At 42.3% G+C, this 25,681-nt stretch overlaps 2 protein-coding genes across 2 annotated transcripts in view; one reads left to right on the top strand and one right to left on the bottom strand.

Moving 5' to 3' along the window:
• ADD2 (adducin 2) overlaps positions 1-25,681 on the bottom strand; it is a 103,494-nt gene that overhangs the window by 71,573 nt on the left and 6,240 nt on the right. The gene's annotated exons all lie outside the window — the stretch shown is intronic.
• Positions 10,319-10,861, top strand: LOC123925672 (60S ribosomal protein L32-like). Its single transcript, XM_045979044.1, has one exon. It carries the CDS (start codon positions 10,319-10,321, stop codon positions 10,859-10,861), a length of 543 nt encoding a protein of 180 aa, XP_045835000.1.

Below are 25,681 nucleotides of genomic sequence, written 5' to 3'. Positions count from 1 at the left end.
ACAGAGTTCTTTTTTTTTTTTTTTAAGATTTTATTTATTTATTTGACAGAGAGAGATTACAAATAGGCAGAGAGAGAGAGAGAGAGAGAGAGAGAGAGAGGAGGAAGCAGGCTCCCCGCTGAGCAGAGAGCCTGATGCGGGACTCGATCCCAGGACCCTGAGATCATGACCTTAGCCAAAGGCAGAGGCTTAACACACTGAGCCACCCATGTGCCCCTTACACAGAGTTCTTAAATCCCTTGGAATTTTCTGGATTATAGTAGCATCTTTTGTTCTAATGAAGTGACTCTTGGTGGGCTTCAGGATGGGGGTTAGTCACCAGAAACACCAAGGTGTGATCAGAAGCCTAGAACTTTCAGTCCTGTCTCCCATCTTTCAGCATAGGGAGAGGAGCTGGAAATTGAGCTAATAATTGATCATGCCTATGTGATCAAGATGCATAAAAATCCCTAAAATACAGGATTTGGAGAGCTTCCAGGTTGGTGAACAAATCCCCATGCTAGGAGGGTAGCCTCCCCCAACTCCACAAGGACAGAAGCTCCTGGGCTTAAGACCCTTCCAGACCTCGCTCTATGTACCTCTTCATCTGACCATCTGTATCCTGTATCATATCTTTCATTATATAATAAACCAGAGGATATAAGTAATTCCCTTAATTCTGTGAGCTGTTCTAGCAAATAATTAAACCCAAAGAGGGGTAGGGGATCTCCTGATTTATAGCCAATCAGTAAGAAGTGTGCAGAGGCCCAGGCTTGCAATTAGCATCTGAAATGGCTGTAGTCTTGTGGGACTGAGCACTTAGCCTGTTGTATCTGTTGCTAATTCCAGGTAGGTATTGTCAGAATTGAACTGAATTATTCTGTATTATGGAATTGGTCAGTATTTAAAAAAAAAATACAACAACTACACATTTCATGTCAGAAATGAGGGTAAAGGAAACAAGTTCCTTGATGTGGAAGAAGATGGGGAAACAAAGGGATAAATTGTCTTATAGAAAGAGTAACAAATATATCAGAAGGGGGGGGGGCACCTGCTGGCTCAGTTGGTTAAGTGTCTGCCTTCAGCTCAGGTCCTGATGCTGGGGTCCTGGGATTGAGCCCCACGTTGGGCTCCCAGCTCAGCAGGGAGCTGCATCTCCCTCTGCCCCTCCCTCCTGCTTGTGCACGCTCTCTTTCTCTCTCAACTAAATGAATAAAGTCTTTAAAAAAAATCAAAGTGGTGCAGCAGCAGCATATGGGGAAAGATGGGAGATGCAAAAACAGGTGCACTGGAACAAGAACATGGCAAAGAACGGGGACCTACAGAAAGAAACAGACAATTAAAAACCCCCTGTGATGGAGAACGGCCAATAAATTTCAAAAATCACTGATGCTGAATTGAATTTAAAAGTTGTTTCCAGCCCTATACTATAAATTAAAAATTTCTGTGTGCCTAATCCTTTGGTTAGAAGTCTGACATGTAGAACAGCCTTATGTTAGTGGTGCTCTGGGAGAAGAAAGGAGAAAGAACAGTGTTTAATGGGGGCAAATGTATTAACAAAGAGGGCAGCTCTTCTGGGAGGCAAGCTGTCAAGTATGACGGACACTCCTGTTTACTAGTATCTGTTTCCTCTCTACTTCCAGAGATAGAAGAGGATAATTTCCCACCCGCTTCCAGCTCACCACTGCCGATGTCTTCTTGGAATCAATGAAATATGAACAGAAGCTCATCTGGGAAGACTTTTAGAACCGGTCCTCCGACTGCAGCCACCAGCAATTTCCAGATGGTGACAACTCCATCAGCTTAAGTCTCTAAGTAAGGGAGCCATAGGACAGGTCCCTACCCCCCCCACCAGGAAAAAAACAAAAACAAACAAACAAACAAACAAAAACTCCATAGACATTCAGGAAGAACAAGAAAGTAAATCTCTATTGTGTTCAGCCACTGAGGTCACAGAAGGGCTTGATACCACAGCATAACAGGTCTATCATAACAAACAGTCTGACTAAGGTCATGGTCAGAACCACAAATAATATAGACTAAGAGGTGGACCAAGAAAGCAAGTTCCTCCACCCAAAATGTCTTGTGGAATCTGTGAAAGGCATGGACCTTCCCACAGTTTGTGGAATAGAGGTTTGAACCATTTTGATTACATATTAAAAGAAAGGTAAATTGTATGTAAAAAATGGGCTGGAGATCTTAGAGACATTTGGATTACACATTGATGGAACATTTATAAAAATTTATTGTGAATCAGGATACAAAACCATCTCCAATAAATCCTAAGAATTGAGAAAGACATATTCTCTGACCACAAAACATTAAAATTAGGTAATACATTTTTTTAAAAGATTTTATTTATTTAACAAGCAGAGATTACAAGTAGGTGGAGAGGCAGGCAGAGAGAGAGGAGGAAACAGGCTCCCTGTGGAGCAGAGCCCAATGTGGGGCATGATCCCAGGACTCTGGGATCATGACCTGAGCCGAAGCCACCCAGGCGCCTGGTAATACATTTTTTTTTTAAAGATTTTATTTATTTATTTGACAGAGAGAGACCACAAGTAGGCAGAGAGGCAAGCAGAGAGAGTGAGAGGGAAGCAGGCTCCCTGCCGAGCAGAGAGCCCGATGCGGGACTCGATCCCAGGACCCTGAGATCATGACCTGAGCCGAAGGCAGTGGCCTAAACCACTGAGCCACCCAGGCGCCCCCTGGTAATACATTTTTAACCACAAACAAATTCACCTAGAGATCTTAAAACTCTCCCCTAAACAACATTTGTTCACAAAGGAAATCCAATCTGCAATTGCATATTATTTAGAAAATGACAAAAAGAACGCTATATATCAACTAGTGACTGAAGCCAGAGCCACATTTAGAAAGAAATTTATAGCCTTTAATGTTTTTTACTAACAAGAATGAAAATAAAATATCTAGGCATTCAACTTTAAAAGTTAGAGAGACTGGGGCTCCTGGGTGGCTCAGTCAGTTAAGTGTCTGTCTTTGACTCAGGTCATGATCCCAGGGTTCTGGGATCGAGCCCAGAGGCTCAGATCGAGCCTAGGCCCAGAGCCCTAGGCTCCCTGCTCAGCAAGGAGTTTGTTTCTCCCTCTGTCCCCCTTTGCTCATGCACTCACTCTCTCTTTCTCAAATAAATAAAATCTTTTTTAAAAAAGTTAGAAAGACAGAGTAAGTTTAAAGAAAGAAGAAGCGAATTAGGATAATAAAAGTTAATGAAACAATTAACTAATCCAAGACCTGGTTATAAATAAATAAGACATATTCTTAGCAACTCAATAAAGAAATAGCTAATACACAAAATTGGGAATGGGATTGGGAACATATCAGTTTATAGAGAGGAAAGAAAAATCTATGAGGACAGGTGCAAAGCTAGCCCAGCCAATGGGGCTAGGTAAGGTACTGAGGAGAGGGAGGAACATGTGATATTACTCAGCAATGACCTTGTTTTGGAAAATGGCTGCCTGTTTGTGCTCAGTGTTAGCATTTAATCTGGCAACTTCTGGGAAGAGCCACATTTTCAACAAGCTCTATGCATAATGAGCCTATAAGAAGCACAGTTCTCAACACAGAGAACAACCCAATTCTGTTCTGCAGTTGTTGGGAGGGAAGGAACAGATACGTCTTCAGGACTGGGTCATGGTGTATCATCGCAATCCATACTTCCCCGGATCCGGACGGTTGCCTCAGCCTCGTACTGGCTCACAAAGTACCACTAGTTATTGGAGAGTGGGGAGGGAGCCACAGTCCTCCAGGGGAACAACTTGCCCCCAAGATGTGGTACAAGAGATCCCTGTTAAACTTCTGTAGATGGTAATGATCAAGGCCTTCCCTCTCCTTTCAGGGTCAGGTCAAGCCCCTCCTCCAGCTTGAGCCCTTTCTTAAAACCTGACTGGTAAGGGTGAGCCCTAATGTAAACTATGGACTTTGGGTGATAATGTGTCCGTGTCGGTTCCATTCTTGCAGGAGATGCTGATAATGGGGGAGGCTAAATATGTGCGGGGTCAGGAAGTATGCAGAAAACCTCTGTACCTTCAGCTCAGTTTTGTTGTGAACCTAAAAATGCTCTAAAAAAAACTCCATTACAAAAACCTATCATTTGCAGCTCTGACTAGGCAACCACCCCTTATTGCCCTCCTTTGGCATTTACTAGCGTTCTCTCTCTCTCTCTCTTTTCCTTTTCTCTTCCCCTTCTTCTCTCACTTCAGACCAGTCTGGTCACCCTGGAGTCAGGATGCCAGGAACATAATCTCAGCTCCCCCACCACTTGCAAACTCAGCTGTGGACTTGTAGGCAAATCAATTAACCCATTTTGACATCTCTCCAATCAGCAATAAAATGAGGATGCTGGTCTGTATTATAAGTTTTCAAGCTATCCTGAGAATGCTCAAGTTCTAACGAAAGGCATCAGGCATTCTATAAGCATTTGATTCCATCTGTTCTATTTGAAAGACTATAATATGCCATGCCTTTAATATCCCTAATATAAATATGTCTGGGAGTACCAATACCTTGTGCTAATTCTTCTTTTCCATAACTTGTTTTCCTTCTGCAGATTGGAGAACTGCCTTAAACATATCCTAGGACAGGAAAGTTCCATTTCTGAGCTGGTGATTTTTTTTTTTTTTTTTTTTTGAGAGAGAGCAAAGCCTTTTCGTGTCTGTGCATATGAAAATGTGCCATCAAGTACCTCACCAGACAATACGTGCCCTGGGCCCAACAAGACACCATGAGCAGCTCAGCCCCTCTTGTGCTTGGAGGCAGCTCCTGATGTGGCAAAACTAAGTTCTGGGTGTTCCTATCTATCTTTAATTTATACACACTGTTTCATTTAGGGGAAGTGAAATAGTTAAACTGTTAAAAGGAGAAATGGGTTACTGGTTGAAGAGAAAATTTTATTTTATTTTTTAAAGATTTAGTTTATTTATTTGACCGACAAAGACAGAGAGCTCACAAGCAAGGGGCGCAGGAGAGGGAGAAGCATCCTTCCCACTGAGCAGGGAGCCTGATGTGGGGCTTGATTCCAAGACCTTGGGATCATGACCTGAGCCGAAGGCAGATACTTAACTGACCGAGGCACCCAGGCTTCCTAGAGAGAGAATTTTAAAAGAAAATATGATGGAGCCTGTTACCAAAATGATCAAGTCCAAGGTGAAACATCAAGACAGACTCAACTAGTACCTACTGACCCTTTAACTCTTTTTGGCTACAGAACAGCAGTGAATGAAATAGGAGGAAGACCACAGAAACTCAAAGATAAGAAAATACAGTAGCTAATGTCTGTCTTTGGAGCTCACCTTTCAGGACAACAAGATCCATTCAAGTTCTTGCTGTGCTTTGTAGCGAACTCTGATAAAATAACCTTAGGGTCTCTGCCATAGAACATATATCTAGTGAGCCTAAAAATGAAGTTCTTGGCTACACTCATTATAAAACAAACATCTTCATGTGTTTTTCTTTAAGTTATATAATATTTAAGTTTGACCGTGCATGTTTAACGTTGCCCATGAGGGAAAACCCCACGCTCTCTTGTAAAAGCTTATTAAATCTTATGCTGTGGACCCTGTTACATATGTAATAAGTGAAAAGCCAACTTTAAAAATATAACACTGCAGTCAGCACAGCCCCCCAAGCATCCAAGACTGTGCATTTAATGACTTAAGTAGGTCAAAATTATCACCACAAAGTCACATCTTATGATGAATTAGGTTCCGAAGTCCATTAAAAAAACTGGTTAAAGTCAAAATTATCCTTGAACGTCTATAGAGCATGGTTTTCTATGTATTGTCCCACACAGTAATGTGCATGTAATATGTACATTGTAATGTCTGACTCACAAAAGAATACATGCAAAATAAAACCTAGTCATATTTTTTACTGTTTTTCTGGGAGTTGGAATACTATGAGATAAATGTGAGCATAAGGAACTTCTGCTCTACAGGAAATGTTCAGTTTCGTTGACAGAAAAATGTCGGAACTTGTGGTTCTCTTTATGCTGCTTTTTGGACATTACAATCACTCAGGTAATTTAAGGGAGAATATGTTCTTTTACACACTTAACATTAATACAGGAAGAGAAGAAAATATTTTATAAAATCTCAAATAGATTTGTAAAATTTGGAAAGGTTTGTCAGGTTTATTTTTAAATAAACCTGGTTTCTCAACTCTTGCCATTTGCAATGACATGGATGGAACTAGAGAGCATTATGCTAAGCGAAGTAAGTCAATCAGAGAAAGACAACTACCCCATGATTTCGCTCATATGTGGAATTTAAGAAACAACAGAGGAGGATTGAAGAAGGGAGGGAAAAATAAAACAAGACATAATCAGAGAGGGAAACAAACTATAAGAGACTCTTAACCACAGGAAACAAACTGAGGGTTGCTGAAGGGGACAGGAATGAGGGGATGGGGTAACTGGGTGATGGGCATTAAGGAGGGCATGTCATACAATGAGCACTGGGTATTACATACAACTGATGAGTCACTGAACTCTACCCTTGAAACTAATAATACACTCTATGTTAATTAATTGAATTTAAATTTTAAAAAATAAGATAAAAATAAAACCTGGTTTTAAGATTTAATTACTTATTTGAGAGAGAAAGAGCTCAAGAGAGAATATGAGTGGGAGGGGCAGAAGGAGAGGAAGAGACATTTTTCAAGCAGACTCTGCCATGCTCACTGCAGAGGCTCACACGGGGTTCGATCTCTCAACCCTGAGGTCACAATCCTGAGATCACAACCTGAGCCAAAACCAAGAGCCTGATGCATAACTGACTGCACTACCCAGGAACCCCTTAATTAAACCTGGTTTTAAAAACCCAGGAGGAGGGCGCCTGGTTGGCTCAGTGGGTTAAGCCGCTGCCTTCGGCTCAGGTCATGATCTCAGGGTCCTGGGATCGAGTCCCGCATCGGGCTCTCTGCTCAGCAGGGAGCCTGCTTCCTCCTCTCTCTCTGCCTGCCTCTCTGCCTACTTGTGATCTCTGTCTGTCAAATAAATAAATAAAATCTTTAAAAAAAAAAAACAACCCAGGAGGAGAGATGTCCCAAAAGCATGGTTGTAGCTTATTTAAAGCTATCCTTGTGCACAAGCTATTAAGGAGGCAACGGCTTTCAAATCAAGGTGTTTTTTTTTTGTTTGTTTTGTTTTTTGTTTTTTTTTTTAAAGATTTTATTCATTTATTTGAAAGACAGAAATTACAAGTAGGCAGAGAGAGAGAGGAGGAAGCAGGCTCCCCGCTGAGCAGAGAGCCCGATGCGGGGCTCAATCCCAGGACCCTGGGATCATGACCTGAGCCGAAGGCAGAGGCTTTAACCCACTGAGCCACCCAGGCGCCCCTCAAATCAAGGTTTTAATGTGACAAGCAAATTAAGACATTGTCTTTAAACACTCTCATTCCAGAATTCTTTGTAATATTTTGGAGACCAAATTCCAGAATATTAGCTTTTCATTACAATTTTTATTGCCTATTTCAAGGCAAGGTGCTGGTATAAATATTTTAAGTGAAGCAAGAAATTATTCTGAGTTTATTTCTCTGGCAAGAATCTTACTAGATACCCCTGAAACATAACAAGAACACCCTAGTTTGCATATCTTGATATTTTTAATAAATCAAATGAACAATTTGGCAATTTAGGGTCACAATACTATCTGTTCATACATCATTCAGTATTGAAAAATGAAAGCATTTGGACTGAACATTCCAAACAACACATATTTGACTATTTTAAAACTCTGAGTAAATATCTGGGTGTAATAGCTAAAGAAAAACTTAATAGCATTGTTGGGCAATTTGTAGTATTAAAAACCCACGGAGAAGAATTTTCTACCAAACACTAATGATTTTTTTAAAGGTTTTTTTTTAAATTTATTTGACAGACAGAGATCACAAGTAGGCAGAGAGGCAGGCAGAGGGTGGGGAAAGGGAGCAGGCTCCCTGCTGAGCAGAGAGCCTGATGCAGGGCTCGACCCCAGGACCCTGAGATCATGACCTGAGCCAAAGGTGGAGGCTTAACCCACTGAGCCACTCAGGTGCCCCTAAACACTGATTTACATTTGGGGAGGGGCTTGTTCAATCGACTCCATCCAAACTGAACACTCGGAGAAAAGAAATGAACACTGTTGTTAGATGTTGTCAGTGATTCAGTTGAGGGAATAAAGCATTCAGCATATGCTATACAGAAGGTGTGCTGGTGAGCAAAACTAAGAAACATCCTAGCAAATATGAAAATTACAGTTTGGTGTAAGAAAGGGGGCATTGGCCAGTAACACAGAAACAATTGTATGCGTGCCTGTGATTACTTCTTTTTAGGAGGGACCCAACCATGACAGGAATACCTATACTTACAGATTTAGCCATCTAACAAAGCAGGTTTGAGACAGCTTGCCAGGGGAAATGACCTGGGAGCTGATACCGTGAGGAAGAGTAAGAGGAAACAATGAAGCAAGAAGAACAGTGTGAACCACAGAGCCCAGCGGCAGGGCACAAGTGGGAATCGGGGGACTGGTCAGAGGTCACTGCAGATGTCCAGGTGGGGTGACGGGCATGATGAGGCTTGGACTCAGGGCAAGGGGAGATGGGGAAAAGTGCATGGATTTGGGAATGTTCAGGAGATACATGAAAAAAATCAAACAGGACTTGGTAGTGAACTGGATGTGCCCTCTGGTCCTCTTCACTTGATCTTAGCCAAAAGGCCGAGAAGCAATGCCCTCTGGTCCTCTTAAGTTTCAGATCAGCTAAGGGAACTGAACCTAAGATTTCAAGGGGAACTATTAAAGTGCCTCACCTTACCCTTGCTACAGGTTTGGGTTTTGCTTTGCTTTGTTTTGCTTCTTATTCCCATACCCCTTTTCCAGACAGTGCCACAAAATACAGAACCAGAGACTGAGCAAATGCAAGCTGTGGGGAGTTCTTCTGAGTATGGAAGAGGTGTTTAGATATGACGGGGGCTGGTCTGCTCCTGAGGCACAGGCCACAGCCCTCAGGGTAGCATGGCATTTCTAACATCCCAGCACAAAGCAGGGAAGCACCATGTGCTGAGGACCAAGTCCCCATCCACTGCCAGACCATGGCCTCAGAACACTGCCCCCCAGGAAGAGCAGCTGCTCTGCCGACTGGGAGATTGCCTGCCCCTCCCTCTTGAAAAGCACAGCAGATGCTTTTTATATAATGTCCAATTAGTCCAAAGAATGTCATCATTTTTATGATTAATCAGTTGCACATACTCAGGGACATATGTGAGATGGATATTCATGGACAACAAAGGACCCAGCAGAGAGGAGATAAATTGAGTCTAGCATCTGCAGCCAATAGTGAGAGAAACAAATTAACTGTATCTATGCATAAATATCCCTCCATGCAGATTATGGCCAAAACAAGGACTAACTTAATCTAAATTCATTGTGAAGCAAATCAATTTTTTAAATCTACAGGTTATGCAAATGGTGGGGAGAAGTTGTAAGTAATAAATATCCCCTTGACAGAACACAAATAATAATGAGCCGGCAACTGCAATGATCACTTATAGAACAGCACCCAATAAATAGAGTTTTTGTGCTTAAAAGGAGTCTTTCAAGAAGGAATCAAATCAAGCCGGAGTATTCCAACTTGCTTTGTAAGGCCCAGCTCAAATGTCAGCACGTTTGGGGCGCTTCCTCTGATCTCTTGAGTAGAATTAACAGGCCTCTCATCGGAGCCCTGACGGCACTTGTCAGCGGGTAGTGGGATTATTATCATGGGGAGTCTCTTTGGTGGTTCTCTTCTATTTCAGCACCAGAATACAACTCAGCTTTCTTCCCACTCTGGGGCCTTAGAGAAGATGCAAATGTAAGAAGCTCCAGCAGCAGAGCTGGCAGATGCTGGCGTGAGGGAAGAGTTCATGGGGCCAGGCGCTAACCCCGCGCATTCATTCCTTTCACCCTCACAATGACCCCAGGGAAGTAGGTCCCACCAAGAGGAGTAAACCCAGCCACAGAGGTGAAGAGATGTGTCCTCAGTCACACAGCTAGTAAGTGAGGACCGTCAGGTTTCTAAGTCAGGCAATCCTACCCTTCCACCTTGCACACTGGGGTGAGATGGGAAAGCGCTGGCCTGAGGGTCCAAATACTTGGGGTCAAGGTCTTTTTCTGGTAGTTTACTAGCTGTGTCATCCTGCGGTACCCACTGGACTCCCTGGCCTTGAGATTTCCCTGCAAGCCCAGAGTTCCAGGTCTCATCCATCCTCACCTCAAAGACAGCAACTGTCCCCTGAGGGGCTCGGCCTCCCACCACTGAGTACAGCCTGCACTTACTGGGTTAGCATCTGAACCAAATGTTTTTGGATGGATTTGCCAGGGCATCCTTTCTTTCCTGTGCCCTTACTCATCTCACAGCTTTTGGGCTATGTGCTGGGAGACAGCAAAGGTTTAGCAAGTAGGCTCTGCTTGCAGAGGTGGCAGCCTCTCCTGCTCGGCACCTCGGTCACCCTCAGGCCTCTGCCAAAGCCCAAGACTATCAAAAAGAGGACCAAGAATTTCATCTGGCACCAGTCAGACCCATATGTAAAAATTAAGCTCAACTGGCAGAAACCCCGAGGCACTGACAATAGGGCGCACAGAAGATTCAAGAGCCAGATCTTGATGCCCAACACTGGTTATGGGAGCGACAAGAAAACAGAGCACAGGCTGCCCAGTGGCTTCCAGAAGTCCCCAGCCCACAGCATGAAGGAGCTTGAAGGACTGCTGGTGTGCAACAAATCTCAGTGTGCAGAGTCTGCTGACAATGTCTCGACCAAGAACCACAAGACTGCTGTGGAAAGTGCAGCCCAGCTGGCCCCCAGAGTCGCCAGTCCCAATGCCAGGCTGTGCAGGGAAGAAAATGAATAGACAGCTTTTGTGCACATCGTATTTGTGTTAATAAAACCAGACAACTACCAAAAAAAAAAAAAAAAAAAGGTTTAGCAAATGATTCCTGCAATCCAGAACTAAGAGTCCAACAGTGGATTCAGACAAGGAAGCCAAGTCTTGAGATATAATCCCGAGCCTCAGGGCACGAGCTTCTCCACCATGTCCCAACACAGTCGCTCAGGCAAGAGAAACTCACCCTGGCTTCTGCTACATCACCCTTCTCCTTATACCTTCTATACACATTTTACATTCCGGGGACAGTGTCTATGGGTCAGTGGCATGGGAACCACTTACAATTTTCAGAGTGACCTTTCTGAGACATTACTCAGTGATAAATAAATCATTTCCTTTGCTCTCAGGGGGATTACAAATTCAATTTTTTTTTTCTGAATTGTATGTCAACTACCAAAAGAGTACAAGGGCATTTGTTCCTTTCAGCTGCTGCCTTTGGATAGGCCAGTATAACCTGTATTTTGTTAGAAATGTATGATGGCATAAAGTTTAAATGGTTTTTAAGAAATCTTGACATGTTTTTACTGAAAGGAAAACCAGGTGTTTTGACATCCCAGTTTGGTTACCTGCACCAGGAATGAAGGAAAGATCTTGTACACATAGCAGAGAATGGAAAACGGCCCCATCTCCATGATTGTTTTCCCCAGGCCACTAGACCCTCACTTGCAAAGAACATTGCTGTTCTCAGGTTTAATGACCTGATTGCCTCACCCTGTGGGTCCTTTCTTCCTTCTCACCTAACTCCAGAGGTAAGATTAGAAACACCACATATTCAAACAAGATCAAAAGGAAATCTTTTTTAGAATCTGTTGTATGTCTCTGTATCTTTGATATTATGGCCTGCTGTATTCAGGCTAAGCTATGTTATGCTGCACTAGCTAGCCTTCTTTCTCCTAGCCTGTGTGCTCTCCCTGACCACACAAAGTAAAAGGGGGAGAATGAAAAAGAGTTTTATTGCAGGCTCCTCCTGCAATAGGCTTCCAACTGCAGGTCCTACCTGGAAACGGAGGCATGCACTTTGGAGCCCCTGGTGATTAGAATGAGTGATGGCAACAGTGATCATTGAGAACCCTGGCAATGACAAAGCTTCCTAAGTCACAAGACAGCATCCTTGTCTCAGAGAAGGTGGAAGTTTCCCTTTTCACTGCTTTAAATGTTGGGCAGAAAAAATGGTGATGCTTCTACAATGCATTCTGAATGTATTAAACAGGCAGCTATATATTTAAGGGATTTGGGGTCATAGAGAGGGAAGCTCCAAATTCCATTAGAGCACATTAAAGAAAATGAAATTAGCTTAGGAGTGCAAGCACACATCAAGCCATTAAATAATTTAAAAGGCACTTAGGGTAGCATGGAGCCATACAAGTATGGGCACTTCAAACTTCCTGAGTTGAGCTGAGCTAGAATGCTTGGTGGGATTAAACTTGGAGGCTGGTGGGAAACACTTAGCACTCTATAGGAAACACTCTCTAGTGAGGGACAATGTGGATACATCTTTAACAAGGGTGATCTCTTGGTCACTAATGCCATGGAAAATTACATGTGTGGCCATCCCAACCAGCTGCCTAGGCAATATCACGTCCCTTCTTCCTTCCTAACAGAAACTCAATTTCATCCGAAGTACACTGTATCCAACAAAAACCCCTGCACTTCCCAGCCTTCCCTGAAGCTGGAAGCACGATATAATACAGTCCTCGTCAATAATGTGCAAGCAAAAATCTGCTGGGAATTTCTGGGAAAGCTGGGTTTCCTGATAGAAATGCTACCGCTTCTCCCTCACCACTTCCTCCTCCTCTCTCACTGGGAGGTAGTTGGGAGATTAGAAATGGAGTACCTGATCTGCAAACATTCAAGAGACAGAATCCACTTGCTGAGCATGGTACAGCAGAGAGATAGAAGTAGCCTGATTTATGGGTACCATAATGAGCCAGTGTCAATCCCAGACTCTGACCTCCAAACTTTCTAGATGGGAGAAATAAATCCCTACTAGACTATGCTACTGTGGTTGGCTTTCTTTTTCATGAGGTGGAGGCAGCCTTTAATATAGAGACACAGACAAAAGTGTTCCTTGTCCTATAAACTTTGCAATTGGTAGGGTATACACAGGTCCTGGTTACAGGGCCTTTCTCAACACTTTTTATCCTAGATACATCATGATGCTTCAAGAGGAGAGCAGGATACAGTGTCTCCCGAAAGAGGAGAGCAGGATACAGTGTCTCCCGAAGTTTTTTGACCATTGAAACTTTTATTCTATGTTACATTTCTTGAGAATTGTGTTCTACCAGATACACTTTGGAAAACAGTGCTTCAGGTGCATCTCTTTCTCTGTCTCTCTCTCTCTCCAGACTAAAAAAAAAAAAAAAACAACAAAAAACCAAAAACCAAAAAACCCTGCCTTTCTAGAGCATACAAATATAAATTCTTAGCAAAATTTAAAACATAAAATCACTGTAGCTTTGCATACTGGATTAAATGTCATCTCCCCAAAATTCATGTCTAACTGGAACCTATGAATGTGACCTTATTTAGAAATAGGGTGTTTGTAGAAAATTAAGAAGTTGTAGTAGATTAGGATGGGCCCTGAATCCACAGATTGAGATCCTTATAAGAAGAGGGTGATTCAGATATAAAGAGACACAGAGGACACACAAGCACAGAGGAGAAGCCTGTGTGATGATGGAGGCAGAGACTGGAGTGATGAGGCTGTAAGCCAAGGATACCCAGCATTGCTGGTAACCACCAGAAGGCAGAAACAGGCAAGGAAGGATTCCTTCCTTAGAGCTTCCAGGGGGAGCATGGCCCTGCCAACACCTTGATACTAGAAGTCCAACCTCCAGAACTATGAACAAATAAATCCGCTGTGTGAGCTATCCAGTTTTTAGTATTTTGTTAAGCCAGCCGTCAGAAACTGATATACTTTGTGACACTGTAATAAAGTTTAAATCACTGTAAATTTTTCCCCATGTCTAGGATGAGGATTAAGGATCTTCATGGATGGAGGCCTGGCTCAGCCCCATCTGTCTCCTCTACCATATTTAAGATTCTTGCAAGGAACTTATATTCTTCCTATCTCTTTTCCTTGAAAACCAAATAGTATCTTGAAACTCTGACATTAAAAAAGGGAGAAATTGACAGAGAGAAATGTCCTGAAGAACAGCTTTTCAGGAACCCTGGATTTGCCAGTAATTATGGCCTCACCTCGGGTCAGTTTCTTGTCTTCTCTTGGCTTCGTCTGTCCACTCTCTAGAACTCCAGGGGTGGACTGGAAGGTCTGCATAGCCCCTTCCACCTTGACATCCGGAATTCCAGGGAGCATTTCATATATAGGAGATCTGCCACATGTTCCCCAGAAACATAAAAATGGCAGGCCCTTGCTAATGGTGAGGGCTCCTTTAGAGCATTCCTGAGTTCATTTATATGCAGGAATCTTGCTTCCAGGGATATTTGAACTGAGCTGGAGAAAGGACTGCAGTGTTACATTTGGTTGTTTGGTGTAATGTCTGCCTTGGCATACGGAAGTTCTAAAAGAGAGGAATGGTTCTTTAGAGAAAGGTGTAATAAAAATCACTAGGATAATGGTGAATGTGTGTCTCCCTTCCTCCCCACAAGAGAAACTCACATTAAATTCAGGTAAATTACTCACATTATGAAAGATGTCTTTATAGGGCTCCTGGTTGGCTCAGTTGGTTAAGCATCTGACTCTTGGTTTCGACTCAGTAATGATCTCAGGATGGTGGGATAGAGCCTGGTGTGTCGGGCTCCAAGCAGGGAGTCTGCTTGAAGATTCTCTCCCTCTGCCCATCCCCCCACTCCCTCTCCTCCCCATAAGATAAATAAATCTTTAAAAAAGAGATATCTTTATGTCTTTATTTTACCAACAAGTTTACTAAAGATTTCCTTTAAGAGGAACAGTATAACAAACTTGTGGCTCAACCTGTTCTCCAATCTAAACAACCCTTGAACCCTTGAGATTCTTCTTCATACAAACTTCTTCCCCTCTACTAGATCATGTAGGTTGGTTGTTTTTTCCTGAACCCCAGCCACTTCCCATCATAGGTTATAAGTGTGATAACCAACACAGAGCACCATACTCTTGAAACCGACTGATGCAAATGAAGCTTAGCAAAGGAATCCATCTTGGAGCTTAAAGGCTGTGTTCTCAGTGTATCCTATAGGTTACGGGAAATGCAGGAGTGAAAATAAAAGAATCCCTGCTTTGCACAAGGACATTGCAAGACACAGTGTCTTTTGTAAGGTGCATCATGATATTATAATTATCAGACATAAATATTTTTAGTGTTTTAAGTGCATTTAGCCCTTGCCAAAAATGGTTTGAGAAAGCTAAAGAGACTATAAATTCTGTAATACGCACACCCTTTGGACATTTGCCTATGGATATTTGCAATGTAATTTGTACTAAGCAAGACCACAGAAACTTAAGATAGTGCCTTCCTAATTCTCTAAGTATATAGCCCTGTTGACTACCATATGTACAACAAAGGAGACAAACAAACCAAAGGAATGAATCGGGTTTAAGTCATAAACTGTTCATTTATATACCTTACCTAGAAATAAGTTTTTCTAATCTAAATAATGAGATTAATAATACCATCCTCCTTATAGGGTTGTTGTGATCATCAGATTTTTAATAAACATAAAAACAAATATACAATATTATCTTAGCTCAAGCTGCCATAACAGACTATTATAGACTGGGTAGATTATAAACAACAGAAATTGATTTCTAATAGTTCTGGAGGCTGGGAAGTCCAAGATCAAGGAGCCAGTAGATTTGGTGTCTGGTGAGGGCCTGCTTTCTAGTTCGTAGTCAGCTGTTTTCTCACTGTCCTCACATAGTAGAAGAGACAAAGGAGCTCACTGAGGTCTCTTTTATAAGGTCATTAATCTCATTATTGCAGAGCCTCACGACCTAATCATCTTCCAAAGTCCCTCACCTTCAAATACCATCGAATTAGGGATTAGGTTTCAATATATAAATTCTGGGGGAGAAATAAATATCCGGTCTATAGCAAATCATTAACACAGCCTGATATGCAGAAAGTGCTCAGTAAAAGTCAGCTACTACTTTTCTGATGCAGTCAAGTGAAATATTTGGGATATGTTTTAGAGGACTAAGCCGATAGAATTTGAATAGATTGGTTAGAAGAGTGACGAAAAGAGAGAAACCAAGGACAATTCCAAGATTTGTTGGTAATGAACAACAGGGAGGATGATCTAACACAGAGAAAAGCAGGTTTGAGGAAAGAAATCAAGACTCTCCTAGGGCCATGTTAGGCTTGGTCTGCGTTATCTGTTAGACATCACATAGAAATGTCAAGGAGGCAGTTGGGAATATAAGTCTGCAACCTCACTGGTCAACACTACTCAAAGTAAGATCCCAAGGCCAGCAGACTCAGCGTTGTTGGAAATGCACCACCTCTGAGCAATGGAATCAGAACGTGCATTTTAACAAGATCCCCAGGTGATCCATATGCACAATGAAGTTTGAGTAGCACTAAGCTATAGAGTTGTGGGGAAAAAAGAGACTAGACTCATCAGCCTATACAGAGAGTCTAAAGCTAAGGCCTGAATGAGCTCCCCTGGGCGGGGGGCAGTGTGTAAGGGAGACTTGTGGCCCAGAGTAGAGCCATGGGACTCTCCCACATTCAGAGGTCTCATAGAGGTGAATAGAACCTCACATAGGAAGAAGAGGAACATCCAGAGAGGCAAAGGAAAACCAGGAGAGTGAAAGGTCCCAGAAGGCCAAGGAATAGAATGTTGCAAGAAGCGGTCCAAGGTGTTGAAAGCTGCTGATGCATTAGTAAGATAGAAACAGAGAAGAGGCCTTTAGATTTAGCAACAAGGTCATTAATGACCTTGACAAAAGTAGTCTCAGTAGCATAGAGAGGACAGAAGCCCATGTAGAGACAATGGGGAAGAGAAAGTGAGACAGCGAGCAAGGCAATTCTTGCAAGGAGTTTTGCTGAGAACATAAAGAGAGAAATGGGGTAGCACCTGAGATGCTTAGGTAGGACATACTAGAACATGCCTGAATGCCAATGGAAATGTTGCAGTAGAGAGACAGAGAGAGAAAGAGAAGCCATGATGCAGAAAACAGAATGGCCAATTGCTGGAGTGGTGGTTTTGAGAAGGTGAGAGGAACCAGTGTCCAGATCCCAGAGAAAGAATGGCCCCTGATAAAAGCAGGGCCACTCTTCTCATTGCTTCTGTCTCTCAGTGAAATTGGAGGGACCCAGCAAGGTGGGTGGGAGTGAAAGGAAAGATTAAAAAAAAGAAGAAGAAGAAAAAAAAAGGAGTGAAATACTTATTTTAGAGAGTGGGGAAGTAAATGCCTCAGGATTGCCATGTAGTGCAGGGTGCTTTTCTGAGATTTTTGGTCAGGCATTTAAGAAACCTCACACTTCCCTTTAACATGTTTCATTCCTCAAAATACGTCCTATTCCAATGCATGAGTATGAATTTTGAGAAAGTGCAACTTCTTCATCAATCCTTATTTTTCCTGTCGCAGTTTATTTTGTTAAAGGTCACCATCAGCAGAGCAAGTCTAGACAAGGAAGTCATCTCAGAGCCACAGCAAGATGGTGATATGGAAGGACAGAAGCCTTCTGTCCCCTCCATGAGATTTATGGCTGGGGGTAATACATGAATAATGACATGAAGACAAAAGATGCCTCAAGAGAGGAAGTTTTTCTTCTCACAATGCACAAGAACTACTAGGAGATCTCTCATGAGACCAGTACTTTCATAAACAACACCAGATACTGTTAATTGCCTTTAATTGAGTTTTGAACAAGCCCAAAGTCAATAATGCCTCCTTGGTTACCCTCCTTCCTGCTTGGAAGCCAATCTCATGAACAATCCTATAACTCTTTGCAGGATTCCCTAAATCTACTACATAAAGCCCATTTCTGTGATCCAAAAATAAAAAAACTAAAGCCTCACTCTCCTCACTGTTCTCTCACAGCCACATCCCATATACTTGGGGCCTTGGCACTATGTAGATAGCATTTGTGTGCCCCATAGTCACTTACGTCTACTTCTACTGCTTCAAAACCCCACTGTCTTGGAAGTCCATGGCTCCCATTTAGACAGACTTGCCATCAGCCCCCTTGTGGCTATCCTCCACTTTCCTGGTCATTCCCCTTACTGACTGATGTCTTTTTCCATCTTCCCCTCCTTTCTTATTCCTGATGACTTCAACATTGACACCTATGCGGTGATCCACCCAACAGCCAGCCTTCACGTTTTCCTGGCCTCTCATGCCAATCATCTCTTTCCACCCCAGCCTCAGCCACCCACTCCCATAGTCATATACCCTAGATCTTGCCATCACCAATAAGATTACCATCTCCAACATATGGATTTCACATCCTCCTCCGGGACCATCCCCTTCCAGCCCACCTACTCTGATTCTCCAATGTCTCTGAGACCTTGTACTCATTTTTTCACTATCTATCCCCAAAGTCCATTCTTCACATCCTTCCTCATCTAGCTTATATTAACTAGTCCAGCCAGGTAATAATCCCCTTGCAAAGTACCTCTAACTCCTCTGTTCCTCTCTCCTCTACTGTTCTCACCTCAGAGAGCTCCACCTTTAGCCCCACCTTTAGCTTTATACTACAAGACCTTGCTCCCAGTGTACATCTGAGTAGTTGGCCCTTGCATACAGCTGTGCAAACTGGACTTAGTTCAAAATTCTCTATTTTAAAGTGATATTTACTGGTCTTTATAACCAGTAAAGACCAGAACTTGAAGTAAGCACATTAAAAAAAAAAGGAGTCAGTATAACAGCTGTCTTCTTCCATCCCTCCCTTACTTCCTAAGGGAGTAGCTCCTCATAATACAAACCACAATATCCTCCAGAGAAAAAATCCTGAAGCAGCTTGGGTAGGAGGGAAGGATGAGATAGCCTAGCTCCTGACTTCACCCCCTCCACCTCTCCCATATTACCTTCCTCTTGGGCAACTCTCCTTACAACCCTCTATAGTGCTCCCCACACCATCACTATGGCCCATTATGCTTCTGCTCCCCCTTTGAGACTAAGGAAATATCCCTTCTCCTGTTTGCCTTAGAATGGCCAAAACTTGCAGACATTTAAAAGATAAGAGACAACCAAAAAAGAGATACTGCAGCATTGAAGCTCATGAAAAGATGTTCAAAGTCATTGACATTAAGGAAATGCAAATTAAAACCACAATGAGATACTACCCCACCTCTATCATAAGGGCTAAAATTTAAAAAAAAAAAAAAAACTAGCAATACCAAGTTCAGAGCATCTAGAACTCTAATAATTGCTGGTGGGGATACAAAATGGGGTACAGTCGTTTTGGAAACAATTTGGCAGTTTCTTATAAAGTTAAGAATACACTTAGGATACCACAACACAACCCCACTCCCAGGTATTTATTTACCTGAGAGAACTGAAATCACAAAAATTTGTGTATCAATATGTACAGTGGCTTTATTCATAATCATCAAAAACTGGAAACAACCCAAATGTCCTTTAATGGGTGGATAACTAAACAAACTGGTACAGCCATGCAAATAATATTACTCGGCAATCAAAAGAAATGAACTATTAATATTTGTAGCTATAAGGTTTAATCTCAAAAATATTATACAAAGTGAAAGAAGTTGGACACAAAAGACTACACTGTATGCTCCCATTTATAGGACATCTTGGAAAAGGCAAAACCAGTTGGGTGGTTGTCAGGGACTGTGGGTGGATGGGGAGATTCATTCCAAAGGGGCACAAAGGAACCTTGTTCTGTCTTGATTGTGGTGCTGGTTACATGAATGTACATATTTGTCAAAATTCATAGAACAATATACCTAAGGAAGGTAAACTGTACTCTCAGCATGCTTGACTTTAAAAAGCACAAGTCAATAAATTAAAAAATGATGTTCTTTTGCATAACACATGGGACACAATAGTAAATTATACCTGTAACACAAAAAGCATCAGAAAAAAATCATTTTTGCAGAACTGGTTCCTGATCTCACAGAAACAGCACACTAGGATGGAAAGAGCTCACATATGACAGAGTACCTTTCCTGGTACTCCCAGACTCCTTTCAAGGGGCCATCTAGCAGCTGGGCATTCATTTCAGCCCCTCTGTCGGCACTAAGAACCTCACTCCAAATCCACAACCACTTGGTCCTCTGATGGGCAGAAACAGAATGACTGACATCCTGAAACACAGAGCTCAGCCTTGCTGCCTTATCCACATACGTCAGCCATACCACCTCACACTGGCAGAAGCAAAAACTTCACTAACCATGGGATGACATACCGTGGCAATTATAGAGCAAGAATGGTGACCTTCTTTCTCAAATTCTGACTAACTTTGAAAGACTATTTTAGCAGGTAAAGAGTAATGGAGAACCTCAATAGGAGAGACACTAAGATCAGCATTGCGGACTTGGTCTGCAAATCGAAGCCCCACTTTCTTGGCTCAGCTCCTTATTTCCCAGCAGACTTGAAATTTCTGGGGATGCACCCAGCCATCCATAAAATCCTGATGAACCCAATCCACAGCAATAAAAATGAGGCCTTTTTGCATAACTAAAGCTAGAGATCTGTTTTTAAAACATTGTCAACTTAATTAAGTATTGCTTCCTGGGTGTCCCAGTTGTAGGAGCTATGGATTTTTGTCCCATTATTATAAATTAACTTAATAGATTTGTCCTTTAACAATATTCTCTAGCTATTTTCCTTTTGTGTTTGAAGTTGACTAATGTTTAACATCATGATTAAGATGAAAATCTCCAATTATAACAAAAGAGCAAACACTATAAAACAGCAGACATATTTAATTACGGAAAAATTCACAAATATGCAAAATTGGAGAGCATACTATATAATGAACTCCAAGTACCCATCGTCTAGCTTCAGAGTAGATTGCAATTTTCCCGAGAGGGTCTGGGTCACATCTCTTGTCCCAGTGTAATTATTAATAGCATCTCCTTTCACTTTAAAAAGTGTCAGTTTAGATATTATACCCAATCTCAAAACGATCAACTTGTAGTCCATCTCAATTCACCTCAACCCCACCTATCCCCCAATAAAAAAAGATTTTGAGACAAATCATAGATATTGATCATTTCATCCATAAATATAATAGATTTTGAAGCAGATTTTAATTCTTTGACATCCTTAAACCTGATATATTTTTGGTTCAAAACCAAGTATAACAAGAACAGGCTTCAAAGCTGGCAACAGTTTTTACAGCCTGCAACTTCAACAGTTAAGATCTATAAAGCAGGATCCCCAAAACCGTCTTCTGTCTCAGTGATCACTGCGAGGGTTGAAAAATGAAGCAATTTCTCCAAATTAAATGGAAACACAGAGGCAACTTAAACTTCTTAATGTGTATAACTCCACATTTACTTTCTGAACAAAGCCCCTTTGGAACCCAAAAATCCCTCCTTTTTATCAAGGTTAAAAAAAAAAAAAAGCCAGCAGCCCCTCCCTCCGTGAGGACACACAGGGTTTGTTCACTAACTTTCTCTGTTAGTTCCTTATTTTCTGCATCCAAATCGAGTACTGGCTACTCTGAAAAATGACCTTCCGTAGCAACTAGCTAATAACGGCAGCCCAGGTTCCCCAAAGAAGTTTCTGTCTTCTCTTAACCCTCATGTTATCCTGGGTTTTTTCGGACTATTAGCCAAACCCTTCTAATTTGCGACTTGCACCTTTCTGAAGAGAAACAACCGAACCTGTTAGAATTGTATGTAAGCTAAAAGTCATTCATCTTAAAGGGGGTGAAAGAATGATTCAAAGTTTCTGCACTATCCTAGACCTGAGAAGATGTTGGAATTGCGTTAGTAGGTACCATACATATTTGAAGGCATTTTCAAAACAAAGAAGAACAAACTTCACTGGGTTTTAATGTAAACCATGGGCATGCCAGCAGCTTATTTTATCACTACTATGCATGGCTTGATTGAAAACTAATGTCCTTGGCTTCTAATTCAAGATGGCGGGCCTAATCCCACATATCCCTATGTTCTTCTCTCTCTCTCTCTCTCCTTAGATTCCATTAAATTGACCATAAGGGATAAAAATGCATAATCCCATAATAACAAAGTAAAAGCAGGTTGTTATCAGAGGAGAGATTTCAGCAAGTTTCTGTAGGACAAAAAGCAGATGGGGAACTGGTGACTAATGTTTGAAGCAAAAGAAGCCTCAGCCCAAATTTTAGGCAGAGGATGCTATAGCCCAGGAAGCAGCGATCTGTGGCAGAGCCCTGAAGTGTCCCAGCTGGTGATATGGCAGGCAAGATAAAGGGCAGGAAGAAAAAAGAGACTGGATGCCGCAGCACAAATTGCAGGTCTCTATGGCAGAGCAGAGCCAACTCACCTTTTCTCCTGTGCCCATTCACAGTGACCCCCCCTCCCCAGCCAGGCACTGAGCTGTGGTAACCTCTGTATCTCAAAATAGTATGCAGGAGTTCTCAGTTCATCAGTTTGATCAGCAGAGGGGTCTTCTTAGAGAAACTGCACACCCTGCAGGGGGTGAACAAGGGCAGTGGTGGTGCTCATGTCCCCAGGGTCATCTTGGGAGCATTTCCTATCTAGGGGCCCAAGGGTTGAGATATGGGAGCCCCTGAGAAGGATATGAAATTCTAGGTTATTACTTGCGAACAATATCAACACAGATAATGAACTTTAAAAATTTTCAGCTTTTAGAATTACCATCATTATAGACAAATCGTAGAAACTAACTATGGCCATGGAACAGAATGAAAATTTTATCAACTTTGATAAAGCAAAAGTAAAGGAAAGCTAGAGGGAAGGAGGAAGCAGGGCAAGAAGAGGTGGTGTATTGTAATAGCCTTACCTCACACAGAGTAGAGTCAAGTGACCCAATTAACAGTCCATAGAATGAGAAAGCTCGTTTTAATGAAGGCATTGTCTGGAGCCTCAGAGATGACCAGAGAAAGAGAGTAAGGAGAGGTAGTAGGCATGAGGTAAATAAACTACATCCTTGACTATCATGGCAGAAGGTCACCAGAGGATGATTGAAGTTGAGTGAAGCAGCAGTGTATGCATATTATTTTGAGATACAGAAGTAACTACGGCAGAACGGCAAAGAGCTAAAAGCAGTTTGCCTGTCTGTGGATAAGGATTTGGGCTGGCCAGGGATTGCTGCTTTCTGTTAGAAGCCCTTCAGTCCTATTTGATTTATCAACTATACACACGCATTGCCTTTAAAACAGTACAAACCTGGGGTGGGCGGGGGAGGAGAAAAAGAAAGAAAAATAATGACAGTTTTTCTGGATATGCAAGAAAGGAAGTCTCAAGCACCCTGCAGCAGGAACAAGCGTGGAACGGGTTAAGCTGGATACTGCATAACTATGGTAACAGATGTAGCTAATTTGGGACACAAATGAGGGTGTTGGAAGGATCTAAGAGAAATGTGGTGCTAAGAGGGAAGAAGAATCAATTCTAAATAAAGGAATGTCGAGATAATCAGTATGGACGCTCTGCCATCTGACACAGTAAAGGAGGAAAGAACTGAACGCACCCTCACTTTTTGACTATTTTTTCACCATCAATTCTTTTAAAGGTTTATTTTAGTTAGAGAGAGAGTGAACAAACATGAGTGGGGGGGAGGGTCAGCGGGGCGGGGGGTGGGGGGAAGGTGTGGTGGATCTCAAGCAGACTCCATGCTGAGCACAGAGCCCTGACACGGGGCTCCATCTCATGACCCCGAGATCATGACCTGAGCTGAAATCAAGAGTTGGATGCTCTACTGACTGAGCCACCCAGGCACCCCTTCGCCATCAATTTTTTTTAAAGCAAAAGTTGAGAGATTCTTCTATGGGCTCCTTGCTGAGTAAAGAAAGTAAATAAAAAAGTTGGAGAACAGTGTGGAGATTCCTCAAGAAATTAAGAATAGAGCTTCCCGGGGCGCCTGGGTGGCTCAGTGGGTTAAGCCGCTGCCTTCAGCTCAGGTCATGATCTCAGGATCCTGGGATCGAGTCCCGCATCGGGATCTCTGCTCAGCGGAGAGCCTGCTTCCCTTCCTCTCTCTCTGCCTGCCTCTCTTGTGATTTCTCTCTGTCAAATAAATAAATAAAATCTTAAAAAAAAAAAAAAAAAGAATAGAGCTTCCCTATGACCCTGCAATTGCACTGCTGGGTATTTACCCCAAAGATACAGATGTAGTGAAAAGAAGAGCCATCTGTACCCCCAATGTTTATTGCAGCAATGGCCACAGTCGCCAAACTGTGGAAAGAACCAAGATGCCCTTCAACGGATGAATGGATAAGGAAGATGTGGTCCATATACACGATGGGGTATTATGCCTCCATCAGAAAGGATGAATACCCAACTTTTGTAGCAACATGGACGGGACTGGAAGAGATTATGCTGAGTGAAATAAGTCAAGCAGAGAGAGTCAAGTATCATATGGTCTCACTTATTTGTGGAGCATAACAAAGAACATGGTGGACATGGGGAGATGGAGAGGAGAAGGGAGTTGAGGGAAACTGGAAGGGGAGATGAACCATGAGAGACTATGGACTCTGAAAAACAACCAGAGGGTTTTGAAGGGGGGGGGTGGGTGGGAGGTTGAGGAACCAGGTGGTGGGTAATAGGGGAGGCACGTACTGCATGGAGCACTGGGCGTGGTGCAAAAACAATGAACACTGTTACGCTGAAAATAAACAAATAAAAAAAAGTAAATATAATAAAATTCATATACAATAAAATAACATGGGCTGAAAATCATGTCTATTGTTAGAAGAAATTGTCTTCATAAAGTCCCCAAGCATTTCAAGTTTAATGACTTCATTTGCTCCTCAAGAAAAACAATTTAGAAATGACATGCAAATGCACATGTTTTGGCTTTCCCTTGATACAATGATTTGCAAAGGAGCATATGCAGTTAAGTAACCCTTTCGAAATTCCACAGAAAATGACCAAAAAAAGAGAAAAATAGGAACAAATCTGCATCACTTCTGGTTACCAGGAAGGCTGCCAACCACGTGGAAGAATCTGTGAGGAATCGACATCTTTGCTACATCAACTCTTCCCATCCAGAAACAGGACATTCGGGATTTCTGAAATACTCATAGTTCACATGTTCTGTGAAAATGTCCATTTCACCAAGATTTCCACACATGTTAGCATACAATAATGCAGCCTTATGATTTCAAATCTCTTCTCTGCTTTGTCCCACCTTTCATTTCTAGTATTGTTGTTTTAATCATAATCAGGCTTGCTAGAAGTTTGTCTGTTCAGTTGGCTTTCTAAAAGAAGCAACTTGCCAGACAAAAGTGGGGGGAGGGCACGTAAGGTTGGAGGAAAGAGCTTGAGAAAGGTGTGGAAACTGTGGGGGAGGTTTGTAGAGGGGACATGTCCGGGAAGATGGTGGTTGGAGTGTGAAGGAAGAAGATGTAAAGGTAAAGAATTTGGGTTTTATTCCAAGAGTAGAGGATTGTCAAGATTCAATTTCTGTTTCAGAAAGATCACTGTAGATTGATGGAAGGAGCTTGAGTTCAAGGTAAACAAGAGAAGTGGGAAGATCAAGAGGAATCCAAGAGGGACTGATGAAACCCAAGCCCAAGCAAACTAGCCCCGGCAGGATGAAGGCAACCTCATCAACACAGAGACCAAGGTCTAGCTGGGCCTCATGGAAGCTACCAGAACAAGAATCACTTGGCCACCTCAGGAAAACCAAGTGGCTTCTTCTCTAAGTTGGCTAGGAGAGCAGGGGAATGATTTATCAACACCCTCATGTCATGTTTTTTGTTTGTT

This window comes from Meles meles, chromosome 15, assembly GCF_922984935.1.
Source record: "Meles meles chromosome 15, mMelMel3.1 paternal haplotype, whole genome shotgun sequence".
NCBI classification, from domain to species: domain Eukaryota; kingdom Metazoa; phylum Chordata; class Mammalia; order Carnivora; family Mustelidae; genus Meles; species Meles meles.
Note: the sequence above shows the minus strand (reverse complement) of the source record. Positions and strands in the feature narration are given on the sequence as shown.

Coding starts and splice junctions, on each gene's coding strand:
- LOC123925672 (XM_045979044.1), top strand. CDS start 10,319: ATGGATTTGCCAGGGCATCCTTTCTTTCCTGTGCCCTTACTCATCTCA.